Source organism: Camelus dromedarius, chromosome 25 (assembly GCF_036321535.1).
Source record: "Camelus dromedarius isolate mCamDro1 chromosome 25, mCamDro1.pat, whole genome shotgun sequence".
In the NCBI taxonomy this organism is placed as follows: Eukaryota; Metazoa; Chordata; class Mammalia; order Artiodactyla; family Camelidae; genus Camelus; species Camelus dromedarius.
Genome location: NC_087460.1, coordinates 4,762,546 through 4,772,962, shown reverse-complemented (window position 1 = coordinate 4,772,962; position 10,417 = coordinate 4,762,546). Strand labels below are relative to the sequence as shown.

General features: G+C 51.8%; 1 protein-coding gene across 1 annotated transcript; it reads left to right on the top strand.

Moving 5' to 3' along the window:
• Positions 1-965: 965 nt before the first annotated feature.
• Positions 966-9,920, top strand: NOP2 (NOP2 nucleolar protein). The gene is made up of 16 exons (XM_064478971.1): positions 966-1,114; positions 1,354-1,463; positions 2,511-2,556; positions 2,733-2,821; positions 3,011-3,240; positions 4,275-4,330; positions 4,434-4,593; positions 4,696-4,893; positions 5,042-5,131; positions 6,180-6,267; positions 6,344-6,484; positions 7,063-7,202; positions 7,347-7,436; positions 7,585-7,707; positions 7,814-8,042; positions 9,152-9,920. Exons 2-16 carry the CDS (start codon positions 1,358-1,360, stop codon positions 9,763-9,765), a joined length of 2,400 nt encoding a protein of 799 aa, XP_064335041.1. The 5' UTR covers positions 966-1,114; positions 1,354-1,357; the 3' UTR covers positions 9,766-9,920.
• The last annotated feature ends 497 nt before the right edge of the window (positions 9,921-10,417 follow it).

The following is a 10,417-nucleotide window of genomic DNA, read 5'->3' as shown; positions in this document are numbered from 1 at the left end:
GCATCTTTTTAATACCAGGAACCCAGCGGCTCCAGCCCCTGAGCGGCTAGAATGAAATAAAGTGGAAAAGAAAAAAAAAAAAAAAAGGAAAAGAACCAAAAGCATAAAAAAACACAGCAAATTTCTTGACGAAAATTGAAAATAAAAGTTTCCTTGTATTTTAGTGCTCTGATTTAGTGTGGGTGGAGATGGGTGAGTGTGTCTGTTGGAAGCCCCGGGAAGCGTGCAATTGAAGACTGATGGTTTCCTTGTGTCGGAGATTGTACGAAGAGCAAGTGTCCCGGCGGCGAGGACGCCACCGCCTGTGGACAGCGGAGACCCCGGAGCCACCCGGGGTTCACACCTTGCACTGCGGCCTCCTGGCTCTGTGAGCTTGAGGATGTGAACTCCGGGCTGTGGATGTCTCATGCACAAAATAGAGATCTTCAGAGTTGTGAAGATGAAACCCGTAAAGTGCTGGAACAGGTTTTAACAGCTAGTAAGCACTACTTAGGCTGAAGTCAGTTCTGTTAACTTGAGAAGATGCAACATGCCTTCCTCCTGATGGCCAAGATGGAATCTTAGGCAGAGAAAACCCTTACCTGAGGGGCAGCGCGGGGTCTGTGGGTTCAAGGAAGAGGGTTTCTGAGTCATAGTGAATGGTGTGGGATCCCCCGATCTTGAGGCGACGCCGGGCAGAGGACACCCGGATAAGGGCTCTGCTCTGGCCCTTCCGTTCGAGAGGAGGGAGCGGCTTCCGGTATCAGTTTTTCTCAAATCTGCAGTGAAGCCAAAGGCCCACGCCTGGAGGGGAGGGCGGGGAAGACGAAGACGGCCCCGCGCGCACCGCTTCTCCGCCCACGGTCCGCCCCGGGATCGTGCCCCTCCGCGCCGCCACGCCCGCCGACTAACGTTCCGGCTTCCGCGGCGGCCTGAGATCCCGGAAGAGGCGGGGCTTCGAGGCGAGCGCGCGCTGTGCGCCTGCGTGAGACGTTTCCGTGGTGTGGCGTCTGAGCGCCGGCCTCGGGCCGCACGTGGAGTCCCGCGCCTGCTGCCCAGGGCGGTCTCGGGGCTGGGCCCGCTTCCAGGTGAACCGAGGCTTCGCGCGGGTCTAGAGGAATTCCGGGAAGGAAAGGTGAGGCGCGGACCTGGACTGGGGCGTGGGAAGGGTGACACTGTGCAGACGGCGTGGGAACCAGGGCCCGGGGCTCAGCGTGGAGTGGAGGTTGGCTAGGCCTCGAGGGGCTGTTGGGCTGCCGAGTCGAGGTTCTGGTCGGGGCGAAGCCCTTTACACTGCGATTCGCTTCGTCTGCACCCTGCCTTTCTTTTGCGACACGCGCCACCTCACCTGTCTCCCGTTTTTATTTTCCCCAGGACCATGGGGCGCAAGTTGGACCCTACGAAGAAGGAGAAACGGGGGCCAGGCCGAAAGGCCCGGAAACAGAAGGGTGCTGAGACCGAACTCGCCAAATTCTTGCCTGCAGGTAAGGGTCAGGTGCGCCCGCTCCTACCGAGTCTCCAGCTTTTGCGCCATTCTTTCATCTGTAGCGTAACCTTTACATTTTTCAGTCTGTGTGTTCCTTTCTGTTCACGTGGAATTTTCTTTATATGTGTTATTAGGAAGTAAGTATGAACGAAGTATGCATGTATGAACGAAACACCTTCATGAGCATTTAGGACGTAGGGAAGATGCGATAAGTAGTCATGCAACGAGAGGTGTGGTTTAACATTGAGAGGGTTCAGAGGAAGAGGGGAGCCTACGGAGTTAAGAGTTTCAAAAAGTTTCGTAAAGATGCGTTTTGAAATGTGAGTGACATTTTAGCAAGTGGAAGTTGGGACAGGCCAGTCACTGTGAACTCCGTCGTGGAGGGGATGGAGATGGGGAAGCACAGGTCTGGTTCCCAGGTGGTGAGCTGTCTCCTGTGTGGAAGACTGGGTGGGAGAGAAAAACGGGCAGGTAGTTTGTGTTGAGCTTTGTGTGAAAGATGCAGTTTATTGAGGTATTGGTAAGTGCTGAACATTACATTGAACTCTTTGGACACATTGTTACCATGTCATTCTCTTTAGTGTCCTGTGAGAGAGGCAGTGCTAGTAAGTTGGATGCTGAGAGGTTAGCTTGCCTACAATTATTAAACGATAGGGCTGAGATTTAAACCTTTTATTTCTTGGAGAAGATATGAAAAGCAGCAGTTGTAAAGGTAAACTCTGGTGTTGGTAACTGAGACTAAAAGAAAAGGCAGAAGAAAGATAAATTTTGAATCTGTGTTGTTATCAGAATGGCAGCTATGCTATTTATTGAAATCAGAAGTCTGGAGGGAGGCCCAGTGTGGACTTGGTTGATGAACAACCAGATGGAGATCATTTCCTTTACCTCTTATCTCTTATTCAGCTCCTGGTAGAGCACAGTGGAGTGAGTTACAATCTACTGCCTTTAAAAACTAGTGTCCTAATTCTCTCCCCTTTTATTTCCTCTCCCATTGCTATTTTTCTTTTCCCCTGTAACTTATTGCTCTGCCTGGTTTTTTAAACAGCTGGTGAGGACAATTCCAAGAGGCTGTCCAGTCGTGCTCGAAAGAGGTGAGTGTTCAGACTACGTTACACAGATTAAATTGGTCCTGCTCATCTGTAACCACATGATCCCATGTGACTGTGCTGATGGAAAGGGCTCTTAGGGGGCTGTCACATTTCCCTGCAATGGGAGGTGGCAGGTGTGTTCCTTCTCCTCATTCCTTCTCATTCTTATGTCTTTTCAGGGCAGCCAAGAGGAGGTTGGGCTCTGCTGATGCCCCTGAGACGAGTAAGTCTCCTGGGGCCAAACCGCTGCCTGGAAAGCTACCAAAAGGTCCGTGAAAATAGGGGCTGGGTGCTCTTTGAGGAGTCCTCTGGATCCTAGGTGGGGAAGGGCTTGCTGAGCATTTCTGGAGTGAAAGGAACAGCCACAAGGACATTCTTGGGAGTAGATAGTGTGGGGCCCATCAGTGTGTGGCTGCCATGAGTCCAGGATTCTTCAAACCCTTTGGGATCTTTGCAGGAGCTGTCCAGACACCCGGTAAGAAGGGAGCCCTGTCCTTATTTACCACTACTCAAAGCAAGAAGCGCCCGGCACCAGGCCATAGCAGTGACGAGGAGGGAGACTCTGGAGAGGACGGTGTGTTGAACCAGGGGGACCTCTGGGGCTCTGAAGACAGTGATGCTGACATGGTAGATGACTATGGAGCTGACTCCAACTCCGAGGATGAAGATGAGGAGGACGGTGAGGAGGTGAGCTTTATTTCTTGGGGTGTTCAGGAAGCGATCCTTGCCTTTTTAGAGTCTTTCCAGATCCTTGAGATTATTCCTCAATGACCAGGATAAACCTGAGTAGAAAAAAAGGATTTTCACTTTCCATCAGTGTTTTCATACCGCCTTATGTCCTCTCAGCACACGTGCAAGTTGACAAGAGCTATAGGACAGTGCATTGTGAGATGAGAGTGCTCGCGGCTGGTGCAGACATGGCAAGGCAGACATGTGTACGGACCTGCTGATGGGACTAGACATGCACACAGATTTCTTAATGGCATTTGGTATCTAAGAACCTTAAAAAGGCTTTTCTGTTTGACTTAGTAATTCCAGTTAGGAAGATGATCCAGAATATATAAATAAAGATTCATTTGCTAAGACGTAAGAAGTCATTTATGTATCACAAAATTAGCATACGAGTGTGTTATTAGGAAAAGTCAGGCAATATAGAGTTGCATGGAATAAAAAGAAAGTTCCCATTTGCACCTGTCTCCCATAACCCCCCTTCTCTCCATGGAGTTATTATTATGAGATTTACAGGCACTGTGTGGACCATGTTGCCAGCGACTGCAAACTTCCAAAATGCCCAGTATGCTTACCTGAATTCTGGTTCATTCATATGCTACATTAACATTTGGCCATTATGTCTATGAAAACGCTTGTAACTGTGAATACAGCTAGATTACAGATATAACTGTAAATGAGAAAAGGCAAAAAACAAACCTGAAAATGCATCACAATTTCAATAACATGAAAAGCGGCTTTTGCCTCCCCACCCCCGTGTGCTCTCTGGTGTAGAAAGAACAGTGCAGTGAACGCTTTCAATCTGTCATGTTATTTCAACGATGGGAAATGTTTTGCCAATCTTATACCCATTTTTGGAGAGTATATGTTTCTTTCTGGGAGTTAAGAGTTGTATCTGTATTTAGGGAAAAGTAAAACACAGAGGCAGGAAGTATCACGTGGGCTGTAGAAGGGCAGGCTTTGCGTCACCAGCCCTTTGTCTCTCTTTCCAGTTGCTGCCCATTGAAAGGGCTGCTCGGAAGCAGAAGGCCCAGGAAGCTGCTGCTGGGTGAGTTTTGGAAGCTCTTAAGGAGGAAATAGGCTGGGATGAGGGAAACATGAGTGGGGAGGAGGAGGTGTCTGTTTGGATCTGTGAACCGCTATGTTAACAGGGGCCAGTGGAGCGAGGAGGAGACTGATGAAGAGGAGGAAGAGGAGACGGTGTCCCCTGAGTCAGGCCCCAGAGAGGATGAAGAGGCCGATGGCTTGCAGATCAATGTGGATGAGGAGGAGCCTTTTGTGCTGCCCCCTACTGGGGAGATGGAGCAAGATATCCTTTGGGTGCAGCGGTGCAGGGATCGGGGAGATGCTTGGGAGAGGGGGTTTCCAGCCCCGGGACATTAGGAAGCAGTTCCTTACTTAGCAGGTCCACATGCCCAGGCTCCAGACTTGCAGCGGGTTCACAAGCGCATCCAAGATATAGTGGGAGTGCTGCGTGACTTCGGGACGCAGCGGGAGGAAGGTCGGTCTCGATCTGAGTATCTGCAGCGGCTTCGGAAGGATCTGGCCACTTACTACTCCTACGGAGACTTCCTCCTTGGCAAGCTCATGGACCTCTTCCCTCTGTGCGAGGTGCTGAGGGCCAGTCTGACGCCCTTCCTGCTGTGCTTTCCTCACCTTCTCTCCCTGTGTGAGGGAGGCGGTTGGCCCCTTTGCTCCCTGGTTTTCTGGCTGAGCTCCTAGGCCGGCCTGACCGGTTCCCTGCCGTCCTCTGTCCTAGCTGGTGGAGTTCTTGGAAGCCAATGAGGTGCCTCGGCCTATCACCCTCAGGACCAATACCTTGAAGACCCGACGCCGGGACCTGGCTCAGGTGAGGGGTGGGCTTTGAGGTTTGCTTGTCTCGGGGAGGCGCTGACTTCTACGAGCCCCCGAGATTTCCTTATCCCTCCCTGTGACTGGGTGGGGTTTCAGTACCTGAGCATTTCTTGGTACAGGCATGATCCCAGGAAGCAAACCTAGACAGGCCCAGTGCCATGCTGGGTTTGGTGGGCTGGCTCAGGGCCGAGGACCTCTATGGAGTGGGAAACTGGTCTGTTCTGCCTCTGCTCCCTGTGACAGGGCTGGGATGTCTGTGTCACCATAAAAATGCTGCCATAGAAGCGGGGAGGATATAGCTTAGTGGTAATGTGTGTGCTTAGCATGCACAAGGTCCTGGGTTCAATTTCCATTACTTCTGTTAAGTAGATAGATAAATAGATAAACAGATGATAGATAGATAGACAGATAATAGATAGACAAGAAAATAAATAAGTCAATAACCAAATAAACAACCTTCTCTCCAAAACAAACAAACGAGTACTGCCGCAGAAAGAAGTGGGTGGGAGCTGTCTTCCTTGTCGATCATTGAGAAGCTGCTGAAACTGATTCCTGCCCTTGGGATTAGAAATGGTGCACAGGCAATATTTTAAGCTCATCATTTCCAAGGGTTCGGGGACCCTAGGTTAAACATTCTAGTTTCAGAGTCAGTGGTGTGGCACTATGTGTGTATATCTCATGGCTTGAAGATAACCTGAAAATTAAAGTGGTGTAACTGATAATTCTAAATTTTAATGTGGTAAGGGGGCTAAGCCTCTTGGAAAATCAGAGCCTACTTCCAGGAAATAAAAGAATAGGATCTGGCAGTTGCTGCATTGGGAGGAAGTTCAGACCTTGAGTTAGAACTTGAGGCTAAGGAGAAGGACACTGTGGATGCAATGGGAGAAACTGCTCTGTGAGCTTGCAATGATTGTGTCCTGACTAAGCTTTAGGGGGTTATGGTGCCACAGACCTCCCGACAGGACCAGGTTTTCCTACTCCATCTGCTTTCTGGGTAGAGTAGCCTACGAGGTTTTAAAAATCTTCATCCCTCTTATCTTCAGGCGCTAATCAATCGTGGGGTTAACCTGGATCCCCTGGGCAAGTGGTCAAAGACTGGACTCGTGGTCTATGATTCTTCAGTGCCCATTGGTAAGTGTTCCCTGCCTGGTGGCCCTTCTCCCCCTGCCCTTGTCCCGGCATGTCACAAGCGGGTCCTCCTCCACAGGTGCTACTCCCGAGTACCTGGCTGGGCACTACATGCTGCAGGGAGCCTCCAGCATGTTGCCTGTCATGGCCTTGGCACCCCAGGAACATGAGCGGATCCTGGATATGTGCTGTGCACCTGGAGGAAAGACCAGCTACATAGGTATGGAGGGGCCGGCAGGGCTAGGGTTCACCTGGCTCTCCGCTTATGAAAGTAGGTGGGCTCGGTGAGTTGCCAGCGCTCAGGGAACAGTGTGCAGGCATTCAGCAGGATTCGGGGGGGGGCGGGCACAGGCTCTGGAGTCGGCCTGGATTCCAGCCCCATGCGTGCCTCTCACTGGCCGCGTGACCTTGGCCAAGCCCCTGGTCGCAGTCATCCATGGCAAGGTGTCCTCTTGCTTGAGTGGGCTATTATGTTATACTTGGGCTGTGAGGGTTGAGATGTGCATGTTGAAGTCCTTGACAATGTTCAGCATGTAGTTAGACATAACATTTTATTAAGTTGTTAACACTTGTAAGAAGTAACTTGGTCTCTAGGATCAGAAGGGCTTTCAGTAATAGTGGAAAAACCACCCTGGGAGGCATGCTCACTACAGGGTAGGCAGTGGGGAATGCGGCTGATTGGGGGTGGAGTCTGCCTGGAAGGGATGAGACTTCACCGGCAGATTCCTGGGCTGGAGGGTGGCCAGCAGGTGTGGAGGCTGGGGAGCTGCTGGTGAGCACTGTGCCCTCCTCCTTCAGCCCAGCTGATGAAGAACACAGGTGTGATCCTTGCCAACGATGCCAACGCTGAGCGGCTTAAGAGTGTCGTGGGCAACCTGCACCGGCTGGGAGTCACCAACACCATCGTCAGCCACTATGATGGGCGCCAGTTCCCCAAGGTGGGGTCCCCCTGGCGCGTCTCTCCTGAGCCATCTTCCAGGTCCCCTCCCCTTTTCTGGCGTCAGCATTGAGACTTGCCCCTGGGAAATAAATGGTGTGGTTCAGGTGTCAAAAACATCTGACTGATCTGCCCTTTTGCCCAGGTGGTAGGGGGCTTCGACCGAGTCCTGCTGGATGCTCCCTGCAGTGGCACTGGGGTTATCTCCAAGGACCCTGCTGTGAAAACTAACAAGGTAGAGTTGGGACCAGCTGAGATGTCTTGAGGGGGAACCTTGTGGAGCTGGAGTGGGAGGTGGAGTCGCCCTCTGAGCAGTCAGTGGCTCCTTTCTCCCGAGGCTGCCTTTGAAGTTCAACACCGTGCATCTCTCCATCTTGGGACAGGATGAGAAAGACATCCTGCGCTGTGCTCACCTGCAGAAGGAGCTGCTTCTGAGTGCTATTGACTCCGTCAGCGCCACCTCCAGGACGGGAGGCTACCTGGTCTACTGCACCTGCTCCGTCATGGTGAGGCCTGTCGCGGTGTGAGGGGGAGGGCTGGGGGCTGTTGTCATCCCTCGGTGCCCCCTTCAGCTCCAGCTCTGCTTTCCTTCTCTGTCTCCCCGCCTGGCAGGTGGAAGAGAATGAGTGGGTGGTAGACTATGCCCTGAAAAAGAGGAATGTGCGGCTGGTGCCCACTGGCCTAGACTTTGGCCAGGAGGGCTTCACCCGGTTCCGGGAAAGGCGCTTCCACCCTACTCTGCGCTCCACCCGCCGCTTCTACCCCCACACCCACAACATGGATGGTTTTTTTATTGCCAAGTTCAAGAAATTCTCCAATTCTGTCCCCCAGCCCCAAACAGGTAAGCGCTCTGCACTTTGTGCCTTTTGCTCTTTGTTTCTCTGAAGAGGCTTTTATAAAGTGTGCTGCAGGGAAGAGCCAAGTCTCTTGCCTTCCTCTTCCAGCCTTTGCATGGTAGGGTGAGAGACCCCTTTTATCCCAACTAGAGTGGTTCCCGAGCCTGGACCCTGTTTGGGTGTGTTACAGCATTTACGTGAGTGAGGCCTTTTCCTTGATTCTGCCAAGTGGCTGCAGTTGCTGGGCATTAAATGCATTCCCCTCGTGGGTGTGGTTTCTTTTCTTGGCCGAGGGTTGCCTTCCTGGTAGTAGACCTCTGCTGGGCCAAGCCTTGTCAGCACTGGCTTGGCACAGGACTCCTCAGAACCCGCAGCACTTCTCTGAGCCCATCACACTAACTGCAGCTTGTTCTCTCAGCCATCTTGAGGAGTCTGGCCTGGATCTCAAGGGGAAGGGTGGGGCTTTCTGAAATGGCCAGAAGGCTCTGCATGCTGGGATGTCACCCCGGGTTTAGTTGGAAGAGGGAGAGGCAGGCTTCTCTGGATACAAACTGTGTGACTTACTGAGTTGACTTTGTTTTTCTTTATGAACTGCCTCTTGAGAAAAGTCCATCTCAGTGTTTACGGAGTAAACACCTCTAAGAAATGTCAAGATTTCCTGTAATTTTTCTTTTCTGCTGTAACTGTAAAAGTACATATTTAATATATGTCAGTCTTATTTTCCTGCATCTCATCCAAATCTGCATGGAAAAAAATTGTTTTCTTAAAAGAAAAGCCTAGTGCTTCAGGTTTATTTGGGATTCACCTCCTTAGAGTGTCTTGTAACCTGCTGTCCTCAAGGGGTCATAACTTCCTCTAAAAATCTTTTGGCTCAAGGATGGGTAGTGATCCCTTCTCTTTAATACGAAATTCAAAAATGACTTGAGTAAAGGCCAGGTGCTACTGAGTAATATGAACCCAGGGAGCCTACTCTTAGGCAGATTGTGTGGACCACTTGGCCAGGAGCTAGCACCAGGCAGTTTCCTTGTTTTAATACCTCTGCTTACTTTCTCCACTAATGATCAAGACCCAGTGGTGAGGCCCACTTTCTCAAACTGTTTAATTTTAACCCCAGGAAATTCTGCAACATCTACTCCTGCAAACATAGACTTGTCCAACCCAAAAGGGCAGGTGACCCCCAAGTCTGAGAGCAGCGGCCAGTCTGCCAAGAAGGCCAGAGTGGCTGTGGAAGCAAAGCAGAGGCCACAGAAACGGCAACATCCCAAGAAGGCTTCCTTCCGGAAGCGGAATGGCATCTCCAAAGGGACAGACTCAGAATTGTCCACCGTGTCTTCTGTCACAAAAGCCCAGCCTTCCTCCAAGAGCCAGGACAGCAGTCAGCTGGCTGAAAAAGCTGCAGTGGCTGGGAAACTAAAGCAACAGTCTCCCAAACTGCCGTCCTCCAAGAAAGTTGCCTTCCGGAAGCAGCACGCTCCCCGCAAGGGCCCAGACACAGAAATGCCTGCAGTGCAGCCCCTCTCTAAGGCCCAGGCTGCTCTCAAGCCTGAGGACGGTGACCGGCCCTGTGGGAACACTGCAGGGGCTGAGAAGGTAAAGCAGTTACCGGAGCAGCCTGTCAAGAAGGCTGCCTTCCAGAAACAGAATGGCACCCCCAAGGAACCTAAGACTCCCACCCTGTCCCCTTGCAGTTCCAGCCGGCCCCCACCAGCAAAGAGGAGAAAATCTTAGTCCAGAGGCAGTGTCCAGCCACTGCTGTCTTCGGTGAATGGTTGAACTAGACTGGGGTGGCTTATTGTTGTTTTTACTGGGTCAGAACTCTTAACTCTGTGAGGATGGCTTCCCCACTGTGGATATGAAATTTAATACAAATTTTATAATCTCTGGCCGCTGTGTGTGTTTTGAGACGACTGGGTACTAGCTTTGCTGCTTTATGGGTAGAGGTGGGAGGGTGGGACCGGGCCCCTCTGAAGAGAGGGGACAGTGTGGTATATTGACAAATCACGTAAGTTCCAGGCCCCTGGGGAGGGGTCCCTTGGTCTCCCCAAGGACCCAGGGAAGGAGCCTCATGGAGTCAGGGCCTGGGTGTTTGGACTTTGGAGAAAGGAGGGCAATAGGGGTGTAGGGAAGATGGGTTTCGTGCCACCAGAACCATGGAATACTGGAAGACCTGGGTTTTATACCCCTCTGCCACTGTGGCTGGATTACAGACACGAGCCAGGGTCAGGTTAGCTCGGAGCTCAGCCTCAGACCCGGAAAGTTCGGTCCAGGTGCCAGCCTCCAGCCCAGCGGTTCATTGGCTTCCTCCGTGCCCTCCTCCGCCCCGCTGACCTCTGCCCCTTCCGCTGAGCCGTCTGATTGGCTGCTCCGCGTCCCCCTGGCG

What these genes read in the sequence shown, in the direction of transcription:
- NOP2 (XM_064478971.1), top strand. Translation starts at nt 1,358, where the DNA reads ATGGGGCGCAAGTTGGACCCTACGAAGAAGGAGAAACGGGGGCCAGGC. An exon ending in TCCAGTCGTGCTCGAAAGAG is followed by an intron (nt 2,557 to 2,732) that starts GTGAGTGTTCAG and finishes ATGTCTTTTCAG; the next exon opens with GGCAGCCAAGAGGAGGTTGG. An exon ending in ACTGCACCTGCTCCGTCATG is followed by an intron (nt 7,708 to 7,813) that starts GTGAGGCCTGTC and finishes CCCGCCTGGCAG; the next exon opens with GTGGAAGAGAATGAGTGGGT.